Raw genomic sequence first — 20,206 nt, 5'->3', positions numbered from 1 at the left:
GGCAGACAAGATGTCAATCATTTGTGTGCACTCGTGCAAGCACTGCGCCGCAGCCGGCAACAAATCAAACTTGAAAGCAGGGCTGGGACTCCTTTTCATCTTTTCAGCCCTGGAGTTTCAGGGCTCAGACCGGCCTGCTTATGTCTAAAGCGTTTTAGTAAGGTATGCAATTTGATCTTCGTTATTCGTGTATCAATCTAAAATAGCTTACTATTCCCTCCAACGATATTGCATTTGATCAAAAAATCTTGGGAAAACGGTCCATGTACCTTACGTTCATTCTATTTTTAATGTGAAATGCAAATCAAAAAACAAATTTAGGGTTGGATTTCCAATGTCGTGTTTGGAACAGAAATAGAATATTCATTAACGCCCCTTTAAAAATAAACTACAAAATGTGTGGAGTTTTCTGGAAAGCACTCGAATTTCCGTATTTCTAGTTTCAATATCAAATGTTCAATTTTTACGCTTTTCAGCCCTTGGCTCGCGCTGCAGGAAGCACAGGAAGTAGTGTAGTAGCAACTAGCTTCGCTTTCAGAGCGAGAAAAAGTTGGCTTGACATTCTGACGTTGGATATTCAGTTAGAGTTAGGGATCGTGCACAAATTGTATGCGCGATGGTATCAAAATTTGACAAAGCTTCTCCAAAATGACCTATATCGAATACAATTTGAGGTGTAGTAGTTAGAAGCTTTGCTTTGCCACCTACCACAGCAATCAGAATGAGAAAAGGTGTTTCACTTGATTTTTGGTTTTTGTGTCAGTTTAGCACTATACTCATCCTTGAATTGGCTCCAACTTCTCCCAAATGATGTATATAAGGAACATTGGAGGTGTAGTAGTTAAATGCCTCCCTTTGCTCATCTACTACAGGAATCAGAATTAAAAAATGTTAACTGATTCTTGGTGAATATTTTTGTCAATTTATTACACAAACATCCCATTTGTGGACTGTCCCTAACTCGTGAATATCGAACGTCAAGCCAACTTTTTCTCGCTGAGCTGCACCCCAGTTGTAATAAAATGGTAGAAATACCCGCATGCGAGAGATTTTGAGCGACCATTTCTCTTATTAAATATCCTTAGGGTTCGAGGGACATCATTGTGTTGGTAGCTGTAACCTCCATTAAATAGACGAGACTGAGACGGCTCCGAATTGAAGGGCTTGCAATCGTTTATTTTACAACGTCGAAACAGTAACTCCCCTGGGCCACAAGAGGGCGCTGAGGGTTAGCTCATGCAATGAGCCTCAACCATAACAACCCAGACAGAGTCGCCCAGACTTCAAATTCGTGCCAAACCGAATCTACTTCTGTTAGCGCTGCCGGGAAAAGGACCTCTGGTCATTTTATAATCGAGATTTTAAAATATCCCAGCAATTTCGCATTTTGGATTAACATATTTTGGATTCTTCGCGTTTATCTTTGAATACAAAAAATAACAACAGGAAAACGATACATAATCCAATTTAATGGCTATATTTTTATGCAAAATGGCTCGTATTTTATTTTTCAAACAAGCTCCAATTATTGAAAAACGAAAAACACCCCGTTTTTGTTTTCAGAATTGCGTACCTAAATCGGAAATGGAATGAACGGAAGGTACACGGACCAGATACAGTACACGTATACTAAAACTATACTAAAACAGATATATTTCGATTTGTATCACGTGCTGTATTCGATTTTCGTTTTATAATTAAAAATGGAAAATAAAACCGTTCATGGACTTTTCCTTACTCGCTCCAGACAACAAAAAAGGAAATTAAACTGTATTTCAATGTTGGTATTTGTATTTTAAAATGAAAATCAAACAACCAATCGTTTTTCCATTTTTCATATCTGCTTCCAAACATAATATCCAATGGCCAAAAGAGACACGGACCGTTTGTTGGATTCATGACAGACTTTTGTTGTTTTTAAGAGTACGTATTTTGATTTTGCATACGCGTAACGAAACGAAACGTTACGCAAGTCAGTCAGTCAATCAATCACGTGATTTATGTGTGTCCAGGTACTCGCAGCTCAACGCTACCATGTGGGCCCGTGGAAATAAAGTCAAGTCGTGGAAAAGTAAGTCAAACCAATTTTTAATACAGACACTTGCTGAATGTTGAACGGCTGAATTTATGACGGCCTCATTAGTGAGGAAAAAAAGGGGCAACTTAACGTTGGGCTTTGCTAACATTGTACTGTACAAGTTTTAGCATTTATGTAACCAATAAATTTACTAATTATGTATGTCACTTTTAGGTAGATTTAAATAGATTTACAGAGATCATACAGGCAGGCCCGGATTGGTAATCTGGACATTCTGGCAATTGCCCGGTGTGCCCGTTTGTTACATGTGCCGCTCGGGGCGCAACCTCACATTATCCTCTGCTTTATGGAAACCCTTTAAAATTGAATAATAAAGTGCATTTGCTACAGTTTCGTCTATTATCACTGTGTCGCACACATGTGGTATTAACCAGAGCTGGGCATTTTACTAAAATTTTGCGGTCCGTTTATCGCCTTACGTCTGCAGCGGGGTTACCCTTCCGCCATCCGTCTATCCGCCTTTATGTCGGGCCGGAACAAATAGTAATCGCCTATAGGGCGGTCCGGTCCGTCTATCATTTTAAACGGGCTAGCGTTCCCGTCTACCAACTTCGACCACCACCCAGATACTCGTTTTCACTGTATCTAAGTCTTCCTAGTGTGTTTTGTGAATTTGGTGAAGTTGTATACCATTTCTGTTTGACTTTTCTAAATGTTCTGTATACTTTATTAAAATAATGTTCACTGAAAGGGAAAGAAGACACACAACCAAATAAAGTGGGGAAAAAAAAGTAGACACAAACAAATTGAAAGTCGCAGTGTGGCCAAGCACATTAGGCTTTATTGCTGACTGCTTTCCATCACCATTGAGTGCGGCGTGCACGTGTTTCACTCATAGAGCCAGGCATGCGCACAGGGGGCGTAGTTGAGCATCTCGTCAGCCTTGAACCACAAATCAATCTCGCGCTTGGCGTTTTCCACCGTGTCGCTACCGTGGATCACGTTCCTGGGGAAAAAAAAAACACCCCAAAAATACATTAGCCATTAGTGGTGTCATTAGCATGTATGCTAATTGGCTAGCCAGGCGAGGTGAGGATGCTTCTCACTGATCCAGGTGATCAGCCATTCGCATTGTGGTTAGTATGGATGCTCGTCATGAATCTGGACAACCAGTCATTAGCATTGATGCTATATACTAAACCAGATGACTAGTCATTAGTGGTGTTGTTGGCACAGATGCTAATCCCCCAGCCGTATGACCACTCACTAGTAGTGTGGTTGGAACTGATGCAGTTACTCATCCGGATGACAAGTCATTAGCACTGTCCTTAGCATGGATGCTACTCACTAATCTGAATGATGAGTCACCCTGGAAGCTAATCACCTAGCCGGATGACCAGGCATCAGGAGCGTCATTAACGCGAAGACTAGTGACCGACGGGGGCGACAGGTCACTAGTGCTTTGCACGGCCACCGAGCGCCCACCTGCCGATGTCGATGCACAGGTCCCCTCGGATGCTTCCGGGTTTGGACTCGGCCGGGTTGGTTTCTCCCAGCATCATTCGCGCCAACTTGACGATGCTCCGCCCCTCCCACACCTGTGCATGACATTGTCATCATCAAACGACGCCGAACGCCCGCTCGCGTGACGCCGACCCGGTACGTTACCATGGCGAGGACGGGTGCGGACGCCATGTACTTGCACAGTCCGGCGTAGAAGGGCGTGTCCTTCAGGTCGGCGTAGTGCGTCTTCATGTGCTCCTCGGACGCCTGGCGAACAAACGCGCGGCAATGGGGATGGGACGTCGGAGCGGCGCGCGGAATGTCGCGGCGCGCGGAATGTCGCGGCGCGCGGAATGTCGCGGCGCGCGGAATGTCGCGGCGCGCGGAATGTCGCGGCGCGCGGCTCTGCTTACCTGCATGAACTTGCAGGCGACCAGTCTGAAGCCTCTCTGCTCAAAGCGCTTGATGATCTCGCCGCACAGGCCTCGCTGGACGCCGTCCGGCTTCACTGCGATGAATGTTCGCTCCATGTCTGTTTTGGGCCACACGCACAACGTCATCATGGTCATCAGGTGTTTTTCACACTTTGCTGAATAGCAAGTCTGACGTTCGGGTTTGAACGTGTGTGGTGTTGGCATGTTCTAACCCTGAGCATGACAACCAGTCTGTTGTTGTTCCAGTCTAGTGTCGACAATATGATATATATGAGATTAGGAAATGAATGTCAGTGAGGAAAGAAAATAAGTAAAGGAAAGAAGTGCGTTAGGAAGCTATAAAAGGGAGCAAGGCTCGGGGGAAAAAAAATCTTTATGTCGCAGTTTTGTAGATCAATGGCTTAATATGAGGAGCAATTTTTTTGCAGGATACTCCCAAGGACCCTGAGGCTAGGGTCCTATTAGGGAATAACGGAAATGATATTTCTGAACAAGCAAACATTTCTTAAAGTCACATTATGTATAGCAGCAAAGTGTATTTTCAGTGAGGTCATTTCTACCATAATATAAATTTCAGTTTAAACTTAGTATTTCTGAACTGATTGCGTGGTCCTTTAGCAAAGAATTTTTTTTTTTTTTTTTAAATCTACTGCAATGTGAAATGTGACAAACGGGTTCGCTATAAGATCTTTTTCAGACCGTCGCCGCGACACCACCCCTCCCAACGCCACGGCCCCCACTGCATATAAAATACCGGCTTGAGCTTCACCCTCCTTGATGCTAACTTTAGCGTCAGCTGCTTGTGGATCATGTGACGACGGGGAGAAGTGACAGCTGACATGACCGGACACTTAACCCCGCCCCCGCTGCCCCATTCAAGCGTCAATTCACACCAATATGAAGCGCAAATGACACCTGTCAGTCACAAACGTACAAGGTTAGCATTTAGCATCCCTGTTGGCAGGGAGGACCTTTCACCACAAAGGTCACGTGTCGCCTTTTGTTTCATTCAACTTGGATCTTTTTCATCCCGCAATGTCTGACTTTGAAAACAAAAGCAAGGCACAGAAAAGAAACAACAAAACAAGAAGAGGAGGGAGAATGAAGGAGAGGAAGAACACATTACCTCCAAGCAGCTCGTCAATGGGTTGGCAGTCGAGAGCTCAGCCGGGACGACGAGCGGCGTGCAAAAACTTTTAAAGGCCAAGGGCGGGGGTCCGCGAGGGGGGAGGGGGTCAGCGGGACGAGCTTTCCGATTGGACAAGCGTGCAGATGACAGGAACCCGCCGCTGACTCGACTTGATTGGTCTCCGTGGAAACAGCCAGCCAAGCTTAATTAGTGGGATTGGGTGACAATGTTGCTGACTCTGCCCCCAACCAAATGAACTCCAAGCCTTAATGTGGTCTAAGAATGCGACACCCACACGACTGTTCACCTACTTGGCCTATTTTTAGCTTCTCCTTTCAGATTTCGTAGCACCGTAACGTCTCTAAAGACAAATGCAATATCTTTGCCGCTCAATGTTGGGTAACATACAGACAAACAATGGACTGGTCGCCAGACAATGCTAGACTATACGTAGACCCAAAAAAATGAACTGGTTGCTCGTCAATATCGGGGGGGAAATCCAATGAACTGGTGGCCAATAAATAGCAGAAATTAGGTGCAAAATCAGCGATTTGTGGCTTCTTCAGAATGGCGTCAATGTCGAGGTAAAGAACGGTCGCACGTCAGCTTTTATTTTTGCAGCCGCAGGAAGGAACATGACAAGATTTTCAAGTGCAGAAAAGTCACATTACAAAGAATCCAGTTTGAAAAATATCCCACTTTCATATCCAGGCGTCAACGTTCCGCCGCCCTTCGCTAGCGGACTAGCTTGTTAGCTAGCCGGCTGTGGTGTTGAAACAACATGGCCGCCCTCGCTGTTAATGTGGCTCGCTAGCTCCCTTGCCGCCACGTCGAATCGACACAAAGCCGGCGACAAAATAAAAACAAGCCGGACGCTTTTACGTAAAATAGATTCTGCGTCTATGTACACTGCAGCTATTTACACAAACGCCCCCGCCTGAGTGGTAAAAGTAGCAACGTGACAAGTGGTTGTCGTCTTGCTGGAATCGTCTCAAAAGCATGGGCCGAGCATTTGGAACGCCTCGACGGTCATCCACACCAAATGGATTCCCAGTTAATGACGGACGTGCGTGAGCCATTCTACTGCTCTTGGCAATGCTGACAAATAAGTTATCTCGTTTATACGTACGCGTACTGCTGCCACACACCAGGAAAAGGTCATGGGATCAATTTCTTGTTTTAATCTGATAACCTTCACATTTTTAACGCGATAAGTAAAATATAGTTTGCACCTTATAAAGTGACTTTTATCACGTTAAAACGTGAAATTGATCATCACGTAACGTGATGATGAAATGTTACTGTTAACCCCCCCCCCCCCCCGATGTGTGGTAGCAGTGCGCACGGACGGCCACAACTTGTTTGTATTTTGATGGCTAAATGGATTAGTGCTGCCTCTTTGGCAAAGTTTACCAATACAGTTCATACGGTGTGATGAGGCAATTGATAATATTGGAAACATTTTTCCAGCCAAATAATATTTTAAAAAAAGTCCTTATTTCTAGCTTATTAGTTGACGAATACTGTCTGCTGGTCTACGGGGCCCACTTGAGATCAAATTGGGGTGAATGTGGCCCTTCAACTAAAATGAGTTTGACACCCCGCCATAGATGATCACCCACAAAAGAGATTCTTCTCGAAACCTCAACACTCAAAAAAAAAACTCCCTTTTTCTGGATGGTGTCATCTGATTTTTGTTGACGTGGCCAATCAACCACATTTATCTCATTTGGGGGAATCTCGCCAGTTCTTGTGGACATTTTAGGAACCATCACCACAAGTAGAAGTGGCTCGTCCAACCGCACTTAGCATTCTGACCGACTTTCATTTTGGGCAAATCTTGTCACGTTGCTAATAAAAGCAAAAGCCCGGAAGTCGGAGCCTTCGTGCCTTGCAAGTCCTTCAAAGGGAAAGTCCAGCTTCAACCTCATTTGGGGACTTTCGGCCTCAAAATGCATTGCTATGCTCAACATGTCAGTCGACCAAATAGATTTTGTCAAAAATATTGTTGTGCACAACAACTAAAAAACAACAACGATAATAATAATAGTAATATTAATAATAATAATAATAATAATAATGATGAGGTCATCGCACGACAATAGAAGAAGAAGTAAACAAAACCTCGCAGCCCTGAGGGTCGTCAAAGTGCTTCGCCGGAAAATAGTCGAAACCTTTTTCCTGGGTGGAGGCGTCCGGTCACGTCACACGGAAGCCAGGAAAGGAAACAAGGAAAGTGGTGGGGGAGCGGGTGGTGGGGGAGCAGCGTCTATCCGTCTCTGGGCTCCAGTTTGCAGGACAAGTCGAAGAGCAGGTTCTGGTTGTCGATGACGTGCAGCTGCCTCACGTACGCTTTTGTCTGCAAATGGGATGGCGACGTCTCCGTATCCATGACTACTGGCAGGAACAAGCCCACTGTTAGCTCCCTGTGTATGCACGCGTGTGCGTGCATGGGTGCGTGCGTGCGTGCATGTTACCCAGTTGTCCGCTGCGGTATCTTCGGATGCTTCGCACCATGTCAGCCACTTTGTGCTGTGCAAAGGCATCAATCAATCATCAATCAATACATCAATCAATTGTATTGTTTGGATCTTTGTGCAGCACTTTTTTTTTTTTTCCTCAGCTGCTATTATGCTTCATGAATTAAGTAGAGTTGAGTAGATGTCAAAAAGAAGCGTGCCTAAAATTGAGCCTTGAGGGACACATTCTTACCATTTTGTCGAAGTTGACAAGTTGGCCGTGAAATGTTTTACAACTCTCGTGAAGAAAAGTCAAATCTGCAAAAAAACAAAACAAAAAAACCAACGTCATGTTATTTGCAATTGGGGTGCGCCAGTGCGTGTGCGCGCGTGCCTTTGAGCAGCAGAGGCGTGAAGGGGATGAGCGGCGGCGTGAGACTGGTGATCAGGTCTCTGTACGACTTGTGGTTTCGGGAAGGATCCTGGTGATGACAAAACAGCCAAATAGTCAAAATAGCTCAAATTGGATTATTAAATAAACACGTCGTGTTTTGCAGTGCCCACAAAAAAAACAAACAACAAAGAAAAAACTTACAGTAATGGTTTCAAACTGTTGGAACTGTTTCCGGAATTTTCCTGGAAGGCCCTGAGACACAAAACATGATTGTTAACTTGATCAACAATGCAACTGTACATGTGGGTGTGGGTGGGGGTGTGTGGGTGTGTGTGTGTGTGTGTGTGTGTGTGTGCGTTACCTCCCAGGTGAGTCTCAGTCTGCTGAGTGCCGGATTGTCCAAGCCCAGGAGCACGGCCAGGAAGGACAGAAGGTCCTGCTGTTGTTTGCAGCTGAAACACACACATGCGGCATAAACGTGTTTACGGGCTTGTCATTGATGGGACGGCACCAAAGATGCCAGCTAAATGTGACGGGGACAGATGGATGGCCAGAAAGACGGCTGGACGGACGGACATAAAGACAGCTGGACGGACGGACAGATGGATGGCCAGAAAGACGGCTGGACGGACAGACGGAGACCGTGATGAAGACAGACAGATTGGTGGTGCTGTTGTTGTCTCACAGCGCGGCGATCTTGATGAACTTCCTGAGCAGCTGAATGCGTTTCGGCAGCGAGTGGCACTGCAGCGTCTCCGTGGCGACCCAGTGCTGAACCTCGCTGCAGCGCTGCAGTACCAACTCCAGGTTGAGGGGGCGCCAGCGGGACTGCTCGCCGTGGAACACGTAGCACACAAACTCCACCTGCGGGGGAGCGCCGCGAGTTCAGATGCTAAAGGACGCAAAAGGGGGCGGTGACCCGGCTGGCGCTGACCTCGTGCACGCAGCTGAAGAGCTCCCAGTCGAAGGCCACCAGCTGGTTGGCCACCTCCTCGGCCGACATGTCGTGAAGTTTGCTGTCTCCGGGCGTCCAATGGATCTCCTCGGGAAGAGGGAGCTGACGGGACAGGGATAGGAAGTGACGTCACTAGCGTAAAAAACAAACAAACAAAAAAAGCTTCCCCAACATGTAACACACACAGTAATGACATTCAGTTACATTTTGTAGGTGTAAAATAATAAGTGCAGACTAACCAGGGAGTCCAACTCAGAGGGTTGGCAGGTGAACAAATGCGTGTTGACCCCAAGCGTGGTGAAGACGGCTTCGTCGCTCGGCCGGAACACCGCCTTCTCTACGGGCACACGCCAGCGCACGGGTGAGCGCGGCGTTGGCGGCGGCGTTGACGGCGGCGGCGCCGCGCGTGGCCACGCGGCCGGCGTACCGACCTCCGGCCGACGTGACGGCGACCAGGATGAGTTTGCCGGGAAGGAGCGGCCGCTCGTCGCTGTACTGCAGCTTCTCTCGCACCAACGCCAGGATGTCGCCCACGCGGCACGACAGACGGCTGCGGATGGTCACGTACGAGTGGTCGGGAGTGTACACCCTGCAGAAAACTGCGCGCGCGCGCGGACCGGCCGTTAGCTTGGCGTGGGCTTTAGCACACTGCGTTTGGAGCGTCAGTGGTGAGCGGGCAGGGGACAGCAAGGCCCACATTTACAACGTGAATTTGTTCTATAATTACAACCCAATAGTATTCCACTTGTAATCTGCCCAGGGCCTTCGAAATCACAAGCGCTGGGCCAACATCATCAATAATGGGACTGTTTCTTGGGCCAACGACTTTGTTTTTGTCGTGTCCCGCGATTCAGATTGATTGTGAGGCGTTGTGCTTTTTTGTTGCGTTATCGTCCCACCTTGATTCTTTAAAGTGGAAGTCAGCCCATACATATTTTTTTTCAAGAATATGTTCTATGCAAGCCCACTAGTTGAAACAGTGCATTCTGATAAATATTGCCTTTGTGAAATAAGAACTAATCCACTCGTTTTTAGCCATCTCTGGAGGCGGCCATTTTGTCTTCTGCCGACTGAAGATGACATCACAACTGCTCACAACGACCAATCACGGCTCAGATTCAGAAAACAGGTCACCCGCGATTGGTCGTTGTGAGCAGTTGTGATGTCATCTTCAGTCGACAGAAGACAAAATGGCCGCCCCCAGAGATGGCTAATAAGTGCATTTTGATGCTTAACTCATATCCCACATACGCAAAATTAATCAAAATGCCGTGTTTTAACTAGTGGGCCTGCTGGGATCCATATTCTTGAAAAAAATATTATAATATTAAAATATTATAATATGTTGACTTCCGCTTTAATGCTGTAATTGTGCGGACATGCTAGTTGGCATAACTCAAGCCAGCAGATGTCCCCGCCCCTCCACTGACGAGCACGGGAATGTCGTACTCTCGTCAGAGCCCCTGAACGCCTCCCTGGGCTGCAGGCAGGCGTCGATTCGCCGGAAATGACGGAAGAGCGGTCGCACCTGCTTCCTGCGGCTCTCCTTCTCCTCGCTGCAACTGACCACACACACACACACACACACCCACACATATAACAGACGTCACACACAGGTCACACCCACCATCGCCTGTGCGTGCGCACGTACGAGCAGTGTAAGATTTGCGTCCAGCGTTCCAGTTTGACGACGTCGTCGACCAGGTCAGGATGTCGACTCAGCTCCTGAAGCGCGCACACGTACAACTCCTGCGCGCGCACACGAGCGCAGTCAGTGGTTGTTGGTCAAGGTGTGTGGCTGTCGTCGCGTAGTCGTGTGCTCACCTTGGGGAATTTGTCTCCCTCCTCCTGCAGGAGCTCTCGGTACGTGTCCAGGTAGCGAAAGGCCACGCTGAGCACGGCCCGCTTCCTGCGGGCGCCCTCCGGCTCCGCCTCCCCGTACGGCTGACCCCCGCCGCCCTCTCCTCGCTCCTCCCCCTCCGCTCCCGGCCCCTCCCCAGCACGCAGACGGAACCTGAGCGTGATGTCAAGGAAGCGGAAAGGCACAACAAAATTCCTAGGTGAGCGTTGAGACGTGTCGCGATGCGTGTCGGGTCGGCCCCTCGTCGTGCGGGCGGGAGGATACTGCTGCAGGAGAACTTGCTGGAAGGCGTCGGCCGTCAGGAAGATGGGATGAGTCAACATGAAGTCATCCAGCAACGTCTCTACACGCACAAACAAAATCATCAGATTTGGACAAAATACAAAAAAATATCAATGTAGGAGCCAAAATCCGACTCAGGTAAATCCATGCAGTGGTCCCTTGACATACGAGTTGGATTTGTGCAGTGAGCACGCCCATTAATCAAAACACATCTCAAATGATTTTTCCCCATTGAAATGAATGCCATTAATCCCGTCCAGCCCCGCCCCCCCCCCCCCCAAAAAAATGTTTTATAATAAGGAAAGTGGCCCTTTATAATATAATATGAAATCTGTAATATTTACATTTTGCCAAAAAATAAAAAAATAACTCAAATATAACCAATTAAATAATTTGTGCACTTCCATTGACAACGCAGCAAGTATGGCTTCATTAATTAGGAAACCAAGACAACCCCCCGCCCCTTTTCCCTAATCAATCATTTGGAATAAATCTGATGAATTACATGAATAACATTTTGATTTTTGGGAGGAAACGCGCATCCATGCACACACACGTCAACACGTTTTGAAACTACATTCAAAGCGTGTCTGAAAAATGGTGTGTGTGTGTGTGTGCGCGCGCGTTCATATGTGAGAGCCAAACGTGCTGCAGTGGGCGTGTCGTACCAGAGTCCCCCCCGCCCCCCCCCCCCCCTCACTGCAGACGGTTGCCATGGAGACAGTAAGAGGATGCAGAGGAAGTGACATGAGCACGCCGTGTGTGCGTGGCGTTTGTTTCAGGGCATCACGTGACGATTATTTGAAGTGGACTTCTTTCCGTGATGATTGAGTGACGCGTGTGTGCGTGCACATTTTAGGCATCCAATCAGCAGCAAGTCAAGCGGACCTGTTTGAAAAACAACCACACATGCAGCAACTGACAGCGTGCGAATGCGCCTGTGCAACATTCCTGCACAAACGTGCATGAACACACTGTTCAGTATTATCATAAGTGCGGTGATGATGTAAGCGCACACGTCTCAACAAGTCTTGGGGTTAGCGGGATGACTTCTTTTTAAGATTCATTCCTGTGAGGAGGAATGAATGTGTCAATTGTTGGTTTTGAAAATATTCTGTAGCCTTTGATTATATTTTTGTATCGGCTGTTGTTGGTGTTTGGGCCTGAGCTGGTAGCCAAAATCGGCCAGGAATTGAGGGCACCAAACACCCCCCCCAACAAAAAAAATATTCTAATTGCCTATATAGGCCACAAGATGGCAGCAAAGCACTGCATCGAGCTCCTCAACTCACTGTAACAGACAGTGAACCCAGCAAATTCAGTCGGGCACCTCTTGTTGTCCCTGTTTGTCCACCGTGGCCCGTTTTTTTATTTTTAATCAAAGTAACGCTTGTTGCTAATTCTGTCCACTGGAGGGCGCACTGACAACCACGTAAACCACCCCACCTTGATTCTTTAAAACGGAAGTCAACCCAAACATATTTTTTTCAAGAAAAAGCCCACTAGTTGAAACACGGCATTCTGATTAATTTTGCATTTGTGGAATATAAATTAAGCAGCAAAATGCACTTGTTTTTTAGCCCTCTCTGGGGGCGGCCATTTTGTCTTCTGTCGACTGAAAATGACATCACAACTGCTCAACACAACGACCAATCACGGCTGAACTGTTTTCTGAGTCTGAGCCGTGATTGGTCAATGTGAGCGGTTGTGATGTCATTTTCAGTCGACAGAAGACAGAATGGCCGCCCCCAGAGATGGCTAAAAACGAGTGCATTAACACTTATTCCGCAAACGCAATATTTATCAGAATGGCCTGTTTCAACTGGTGGGCTTGCATAGAACTTCTTGAAAAAAAATGTTTACGTTGACTTTAAATGACTGTGAAATGGACTGTTCTTTGGGATTTGACGTCTGATATGATGCACTCGTGAAGGCTAAAAGATGCCAAGCCTAAGGCGCAACTTGATGGAAAATGCCACCGAAACTCAAGATAGCAAAATGTCCGTCAACGTCTCCGCCAATCAAACGTCTTTGTCACCTGTGCAGTTGACGAAGCGTTTTCCCGCCACGCTGTCCAGCACGGCGAGCATCAGGTTTTGGGGCGTGTCGGCGTGAACGGCGACGCCGGCGCTCTCCGCCGCCGGGCTGGCTTCGGAACTCTGCTCGTCGCCGGACAGGGACGGGCTGCGCGCATAGCCGCCGCCCGAGCCGTTGAGCGACGCGCCAGCCGGCGGCCAGGGGGGGGCGTCCTCGCTGTCGGGGCTGCGGGAGCGGAGGGGGGGGGGCGTTGGTCAACGGTCAAAGGCCAGCTCATCACAGCAACTGCACTGCATCAGCGTCCTCATATCCTCGCTAAGCGCTATCTTGACTTAGCGGCGTGATTATGAAGATAATCTTACGAGCTGAGCTCACGCATCAAGTGACTTCCTCATCTCTTTGTTCGTGGAACGTGAACACACACAATTCTTAATTGGATTTGAAATCAAACCAACAAGATGTGCTTTAGACTTCCAGCTTTCATGTGAGGGGATTTTCATCCACATCATGTTGGTGTAGATGCCTCTCAGTTGTTCACGACGGGCGCCAGCTAGCTGCACGCTAGCGTCGCATATCCTGGCATTAAGCCAAGTTCCCGCGAGAATCAAAACACCTCGGACGTGAGCATGGACGGTTGAAATTGCAAATCGTCCGTCTGTTGTGGCAGAGATATCGCCTTGGAAACGCACTCGCTAGCCATGTCTCCAATGGGGACGCTAACTCGCGCTAGCTCGCGTCGTTATGAATCCAACTGGAGAGCCTCCGAGGCAGGACGCATCCCAAATAATGACGCGCTGCTGTAAACGTGCACCGCCATCTTGTCTTAGCGCAAAAAGTTGTCAACGGAAGGTAGACAAACTGAAGCGAAACTGTCAGGGGAACGGTTTTGACGTTTTTCCAAATAGCGTTTCAGCCCTAATCCGATCGCGGGGCGAGTGAGCATCCAGGTGCCTCGGCTGATTTCGACCATGCACAAACGATGGAGCTAATTATCTGCACAGCAGAATCCCGTTCATCAAAATCTTCGCTTAGATGTTGGGGTGGCCGGAGACTGGCCAGTGGCAGCTCCGCCCCTGCACAGTATTCTACCGGGTGGCCAAAAGTAGGCTCACACGAGCAGGTCTGCGTTTTACACGGTAAAACCTTCACATGTATTTGTTAATAGAACATTTTTTGGAGCAAGAGTTACTCTTATACTGCACTGAAAAAAAAACCTCCTTTGAATGGAACATGCACATCGGTTCCTGGCGTCTTTTTTAAAAATGTATCCTCCGCCTCGAAAATGGCGTCAAAATGAATTATGTGCTACTAAAGACCATTTTCAAATCAAGACATTTTTAGTGTATCGTGTGAGAGCATGAATTTAATAAACATACATTGCTAATCATGAACGCTTCAATTCACATTGCAACTTTCATAGGGCCTAAGGATTTTTTTGACGTGCATGGTGTGATTTGGTAAAGAACCGTTTTACTGTCAGAGAGGCAGCATGAATTTGGTCTTTCATGGGCAGCGGTAGCAGCATGGAGTCAACGCCGGATGCATTTCGAATGTGGATCAGTTTGACGAGTCGCATGTCGTCGTTCGCGGGTGCCCGAGCCGTAGGATCTTGGTGACGTCATTGTGCTCCGTGCGTTGCGTAACAACGCCGGCCCCCGCAGCCCCCTCGCCCCCCTCCCTCCTTTCTCCTTCAAACGGCGACTCGCGCACGCGCGCCCCCGCCGCCTACCTGAAGACTTCACGGGCCTGCCCCCCTTCCGGGGAGGGCTCCCTGAAGAAGGGGACGACGCGGGACAGGCTGGCCCTCCGACGCGACGCGGCGGTTCCGCCGCCGGCCTTGTCCGCTGCTCCTCCGCCGGCTCCCGGTCCTCCTCCTCCTCCTCCTCCTCCTCCTCCTCCTCCTCCTCCTCCTCCGGCTCGGCTGAGCGCGCTCGTCTGCTTCTTGAGGAACTTCTCGAGCGGCTTCATCCCCGCCGGCATGGTGGGGGCGGGCGGGGGGTTAAGAAGGACGGGTCGGGACGGGGGGGCAGGCAGGCAGGCAGGCAGCGCGTCTACATCACAGGCGCGCCTCTCTCGCTCGCTCGACGCTTGTCGTCCGTCGGATGCCGCAGCCTCCCTCCGTCAGCCTCCACCCCCGCCCGTAAGCACCCCCCCCCCCGCACACACATACACACACGCCCCCCCCCCCAGTAGCTCCGCTCTGATGACAAGTGCACGTTCGCGCGGCGCTGGCCCCGCCCCCGCCGCCTGCTGCAGTCGCGCGCGCCGGAAGAAACGTCACGTTGCAGCACCGGCGTGACGCGTCACTGGCCTTTGACGTCAAACACAAATAGATCCCCCCCCTTTACCGGCCTGAAATACGTAAGCGCGTCCACCATATTGAAGGTGGCAAATAGGCCACAAGAAGATATTGATATCTGATCTAATATTGAACAAGTGTTTATTAGCTTACTGATGCCAGGATGTGTTTGTTGTCTTGATTGTGAAGAATTCAACATCCATTTTTTACTTTTAAATGGTCATTTCTCAGCACTAAAATCATCATGTTTCAGAACCATATTTGACAACAAACAGTTGTGTTGTACTTTTAAAGGTCACGATACAGGGTTCCATTTTTTTGCAGCGCTCAATCGCCTGCTGCGCAGCAAAGAGTCGCCAAATGTTTATTTATTTATTTATTTATTTTTTTGCAATGGTCCACTTCAGCCGCCGATTGCTGCGTTTTCTGATGTCTTGACATCTTTACTCGTGGCTGCCGCTTTTGGGCAGTTGATTGGTCAGGATGTGCCAGCGCTCCACCTGCTGGCCTTTGTTCTTCAGGCAGTCGGTCCAGTGGCGAAGGGCGTCGCCCAGCGAGTGGGCACCCAGACACACGCCACCTGGACGGGAAGCGAAGCGCACGCCCGTGCCCGTCCTTAAGTGCCAAAGTTTTCCTTGCGATGTTTCGAGTTAACATGTCGCCTCCCCTAGCACGCTAACGCGGAGTCGGCGTTATGAAGCCTCACCTATGAAGTCGTTGGAGCGTCCCAAGTCGTAGTCCCACACCGTCACCTCCAGGGTCTTGTTGGCCAGCTCCGACAATGAAATCTCGTAGAAGAACTCCTGCGCAGCACACACGCACGCTTTAGGAAACACCCCGCAGCAAACACCGGATCGTTTGCAAATAAAAAACACAAAGATTATCCGTCTGCTTTCATAGTGGACGGCGGAAATCGGAGAACGTTTACGACTACTAAGTTAAACAAGGTCTTTAAACAATTCCTCCATTATTAAAATAGTTGTCGATTAATTTGGTTAATCGATTAGTTGTTGATGAATTGTTGCACCTTCATTAATAGTACCTCGTTAAATTCTGGATTGAGGGTCCTTTTGATCACAGCAGTTTTGTATTTGGACTTCTTGTGGATGTCGGGCTTCAGGTATCTGTCACAAGAACCGCAAAGATCTGAACATGCTCACCAGCACGTGTGTCATCTGAGCAAATGATTATTTTAGCGTTCCGCTAATGGGTGCTAATAAAAGGGCCCATCTCACCGACGAAGATGGCGCGGCGACTCAGGAGACCAAAATATCGCTTGCGCTCTCGCCGGGGCGCCATCCCGCGGGCGGACCAATTCATCACGGAGACGTCTTTGCGAGGTCTCGGAGATGTCACGGAGACATCTCCCCTGTCCGGTACAGAATTAGTCTCCATGACAACCCCGAGACCCGCTGGAGACTTGAGTCAGTTAGTCTCCAAAAGGACTCTGAAAAAAATTCAAACATGGTTTGAATTTACCGTGACGCCAAAAGTCTCCAGGAGACGTCGGCCGAGATGTCTACTTAAATGCGGCGCGACTCGCCGGTGAGATAGACCCTCAACCTGACGTGAGCGAGGCTGTTCAAGTCACATTTTCACGTAGGGATCGGAGAAGCCGTTGACGTCCATGGCTGCCAGGTGAGCGCAGCGCTTCACGCCCACGCAGAGGCCCCCGCCGCCGCCGCCGCCGCCGTCCTCGTCCGGCTCGTCATCGCCGCCGCAGGGCGGAGGCAGGAACTGCAGCGAGAGGAGAAGGCGACCTCGTTCCTCCAGACTGTGCAGCTGCTCGTTCTCCCACTGCGGACAAGACAACGTCCATCAGGTGAGCGGAGCGAGCGCCTTTTCGGCTTGCCGCTTACACACCGACGCGACTCAACTGGACAACGGCCAACAAATTCCAGTTGGTGACTGACCTCAGGCTGCTTCATACAATACAAGACAACTTTATTTATAGAGCGCGTTTGACAACCGCTGTGATAAAGCACTTTACATCCAACAAGGACATAGCAATATAGCAAGTGAAAGCAATAAATTAACACAAAATACTATAAACAGCAGAGAACTGAAAAAGAAAAAAGCCAAAGAATAGAAATGTGTCTTCAAACGGGTTTTAAAAATGGACAGAGGGGGCGCTTGTCTAACTTTTAATGGAAGGTGATCCCTTTCTCGTTCAAAATAGGCCAGGGGCGGAGCCATGGGTATGCCTGGAAAAATCAGGGTGGGCCTGAATATTTCTCTCACTGAGCGCAATCCTCCTCTCCCGAAACATTGTATATCCAAATAAAATGATCAACTGAATAATATGAAGTTCAGGTCTTCCTTAGACAACCACAATTTTGCCATTCTTGATATTCAATAAAATAATAAACACAAATTCAAAAATAATTTAATAATTTATTAAAATGTATGTTTATATATATATATATATATATATATATATATATATTTTATTTTTTATAATGAATCTCATTGGGTAGGCAGTCTGTCAATCTGGGTGGGCTTGTGCACACCCAGGCCCACCCGAGACTCCGCCCCGAAATAGGGCAGTCAAATTCAAAATAGTCCGCTTCGAAAATTGTACTAGTTGAAGAATGACCACTTCAAGTTTGGCTTTTACCTCTCGCAAATAGCAGGAGATCCCTCGTAGAGCTTCGCCCGTGGTGCTGGGAGACGGCAGCTGCGCACGCACGCACGAGAGCGGGGAGAGAGCATGTTTATGCGGCGTGAGCGAGAGAGTGAGTGCGTGTGCGTGTGAGCGCGAGCGTGAGAGTACCGGCGGAGGATGTTCCAGGCACGTGTGGAAATGTTTGGTGTGATCCGCAGCAACTCGTTTGAGAGAAACCCGCGACTCGCCGATCAACTCGTTGTGAGTCAGCTTGTCTTCGTCGCACACAGTTAGCCTGTGGGGGGTGTGGGGGGGGGGGGGGGGGGGGGGCATTCGAAAGGGATTGAAATAATGCAAGAAATGATGACAGAGTTTGAAAAAAAAAAAAAAAAAAGGATCCATGTTGACATTGTGCAAAGTCGAGCTAAGTCTTGTGTGCAGTACATACAAAAATGTGAAGTTGTATTTTGGCGTTGAAATATCCATTTGGTCCATTTGTGAGAGTGGCAGCGGGCGGTCCGCATGTGGACACGCCCAGAGACCCACCTGAGCGTCTTCCTCTTCATGTCTTGCTGTGTGATTCCCACGTAGGTCAGCGTCTCGTTCCACACGGGATTCAGAGAGTTGCGGATGGTCTTTGTCTTCAGTTTATTGGCCTGATGGACACACTTGGCATCGTTAGCATCGTTAGCATATTAGCGGCATCGACGGCACAGTCGACAGAATTGCTCGTTTGAATCGGAAATCTGATTTTTGGGTTTGGATCTTGGTGCAGGGCGTGTCGCCGTCAAAAAAAAAAAAGTTAGAGAAGCAGTGTTGTTGGAAATCGTGGCAAGTTGCCGTCTGACCTTGCAGGCGCCAGGCAGCAGATGAACTTTGACGTAGGGGTCCGCCAAGCCGTTGAAGTCCATCGGCTTCAGGCCCTGTGGAGCCAAAGCGTACTTCACATGTCTGCTTCTCCAAACGGGGTCTGCGAGACTTAACTTGGGGGGGGGCTGCCAAATAGTTTGTCGTCAAAGATTCTGTCATAGTTTTTTCGTCCATATTTTGAGTGGAGACATTTCTGCTTGGACCCAAAAAGTCTGAGAAGCTTTCTGTTTTAACGGTTGCGTTGCTATGTCAGGTTTGTTTACACTTCTGGCCACGTGATCCACTTCCTGTTTGCGTTACCTTGGCTCTGATCACCGTGCAGTGCAGCTGACTGGTCGCCTGCTCGTACCTCAGATCAAACTCCAGAGTTCCCAATTCCGCTGCACACAAAGAAACGCAAGCGATGAGGGTTCTGTGATGTCTTAGCCGCCAAACCGATCAAAACTGATTGAACACATTTCTCGCAGTTTCGCTATACACGTCTTTTTGTAACTCAATTTGCGTGGCTTAATCTTTGAGATTATACGGCTAAGGAGGATCAATCAAGTAGCCTACGCGGCCTTGCCGCGGCTTTGCGGCGGGAGTGCGGCTGGCTCAGGCGGAGCGGTGTCAAACATCCATTTTTACGCGGCATGAAGTCGGCTAAAAGTCTCGTCGTACCTGCAAAGTATTTGTCAGGCTGGTGAAGTAGTATCGGAGCATCGTTAGTTAAATGTCGCACAATGAGGTTAGCATGTTAGCGTGGCCCTCAACCACCGTTTCGGTTTATTTTTCTACTTGCAATATAGTGAAAGTTGAATTGAAAGAGAATGTGCTAATGACACAGCATGCTAACTTAGTGTGTATGCTAGCCTGTAGACATTCGTAGGCTGCGTCCCCCCCAAAGGACGCTCTGAATTGGGCCTTTGGGTGGCGCACCCCAACCAATTCGGACCCGGCCACAGAAAGACGGTAGGCCTCACTGCAATCGTCGCTGTCCGAGCCAATGGCGTCCACCGAGGCGCCGGCGTCCCCGCCTCCTTCGCCGCGCGCCGTCCCGGAGGGGCCTAGGCCCGACGGCGGGCCGGGGGAGGTGGGCGAGCGACGGGGGAAGTAGTCCGAGATCTGGCGGATGGGTCGGATGGGGCCCGGGCACACGTCGATGGCCATGTGCTCTCGGATGGAGATGCTCAGCTTCTTCCTGCTCCGCCTGGCGCTCATCCGGCCGTCAACGTCCGACGGATCCTCCAAAATACACCGCCTGCCTCAGGGGCGGAGCCAGAACGTGGCTAATGGGTGGGCCTGGAAAAATCAGGGTGGGCCTGAATATTTCCCTCACTGAGCACAATCCTCCTGTCCCG

General features: G+C 48.9%; 3 protein-coding genes and 1 long non-coding RNA gene across 10 annotated transcripts; 1 reads left to right on the top strand and 3 right to left on the bottom strand.

Moving 5' to 3' along the window:
- Positions 1-20: 20 nt before the first annotated feature.
- On the top strand, positions 21-17,215 carry LOC147134206 (uncharacterized). Its single transcript, XR_015090068.1, has 4 exons — positions 21-162; positions 2,013-2,071; positions 10,767-10,972; positions 16,995-17,215. It is a non-coding gene; the product is annotated as an uncharacterized LOC147134206 (long non-coding RNA).
- Positions 2,845-5,251, bottom strand: LOC147134208 (nucleoside diphosphate kinase B-like). 2 transcript variants are annotated; one of them, XM_086055068.1, is made up of 5 exons: positions 5,102-5,251; positions 3,955-4,073; positions 3,707-3,808; positions 3,524-3,636; positions 2,845-3,044 (listed from the first exon to the last, which is right to left on the bottom strand). In XM_086055068.1, exons 2-5 carry the CDS (start codon positions 4,069-4,071, stop codon positions 2,927-2,929), a joined length of 450 nt encoding a protein of 149 aa, XP_085911194.1. In that variant the 5' UTR covers positions 4,072-4,073; positions 5,102-5,251; the 3' UTR covers positions 2,845-2,926. The 2 variants fall into 2 exon arrangements, with proteins under 2 accessions (XP_085911194.1, XP_085911193.1); XM_086055067.1 differs by lacking the exon at positions 5,102-5,251 and having other exon boundaries at positions 3,955-4,179.
- Positions 5,695-15,257, bottom strand: rapgefl1 (Rap guanine nucleotide exchange factor (GEF)-like 1). Of its 5 annotated transcripts, none has more exons than XM_086055063.1 (16): positions 14,822-15,257; positions 13,094-13,317; positions 11,038-11,116; positions 10,737-10,926; positions 10,564-10,661; positions 10,362-10,474; positions 9,344-9,511; positions 9,152-9,249; positions 8,892-9,014; positions 8,643-8,821; positions 8,319-8,409; positions 8,159-8,209; positions 7,958-8,045; positions 7,817-7,881; positions 7,582-7,636; positions 5,695-7,463 (listed from the first exon to the last, which is right to left on the bottom strand). In XM_086055063.1, the coding sequence occupies exons 1-16, from the start codon at positions 15,070-15,072 to the stop codon at positions 7,309-7,311; spliced, it is 2,028 nt and encodes a 675-aa protein (XP_085911189.1). In that variant the 5' UTR covers positions 15,073-15,257; the 3' UTR covers positions 5,695-7,308. The 5 variants fall into 5 exon arrangements, with proteins under 5 accessions (XP_085911189.1, XP_085911190.1, XP_085911186.1 ...); XM_086055064.1 differs by having other exon boundaries at positions 5,695-7,498; positions 14,822-15,256; XM_086055060.1 differs by having other exon boundaries at positions 5,695-7,501; positions 10,737-11,116.
- On the bottom strand, positions 15,777-20,111 carry doc2a (double C2-like domains, alpha). Of its 2 annotated transcripts, XM_086055066.1 has the most exons (10): positions 19,829-20,110; positions 19,167-19,246; positions 18,845-18,919; positions 18,543-18,652; positions 18,165-18,291; positions 18,009-18,068; positions 16,983-17,188; positions 16,434-16,515; positions 16,098-16,194; positions 15,777-15,971 (listed from the first exon to the last, which is right to left on the bottom strand). In XM_086055066.1, the coding sequence occupies exons 1-10, from the start codon at positions 20,064-20,066 to the stop codon at positions 15,835-15,837; spliced, it is 1,212 nt and encodes a 403-aa protein (XP_085911192.1). In that variant the 5' UTR covers positions 20,067-20,110; the 3' UTR covers positions 15,777-15,834. The 2 variants fall into 2 exon arrangements, with proteins under 2 accessions (XP_085911192.1, XP_085911191.1); XM_086055065.1 differs by having other exon boundaries at positions 18,009-18,291; positions 19,829-20,111.
- Positions 20,112-20,206: the final 95 nt, after the last annotated feature.

The sequence above is a fragment of the Filicampus tigris genome, chromosome 16 (genome assembly GCF_054856515.1).
Source record: "Filicampus tigris isolate MCC_2025a chromosome 16, RoL_Ftig_1.0, whole genome shotgun sequence".
Lineage (NCBI taxonomy): Eukaryota > Metazoa > Chordata > Actinopteri > Syngnathiformes > Syngnathidae > Filicampus > Filicampus tigris.
The sequence above is the reverse complement of the archived record's forward strand: the minus strand, read 5'-3'. Positions and strand labels throughout refer to the sequence as shown.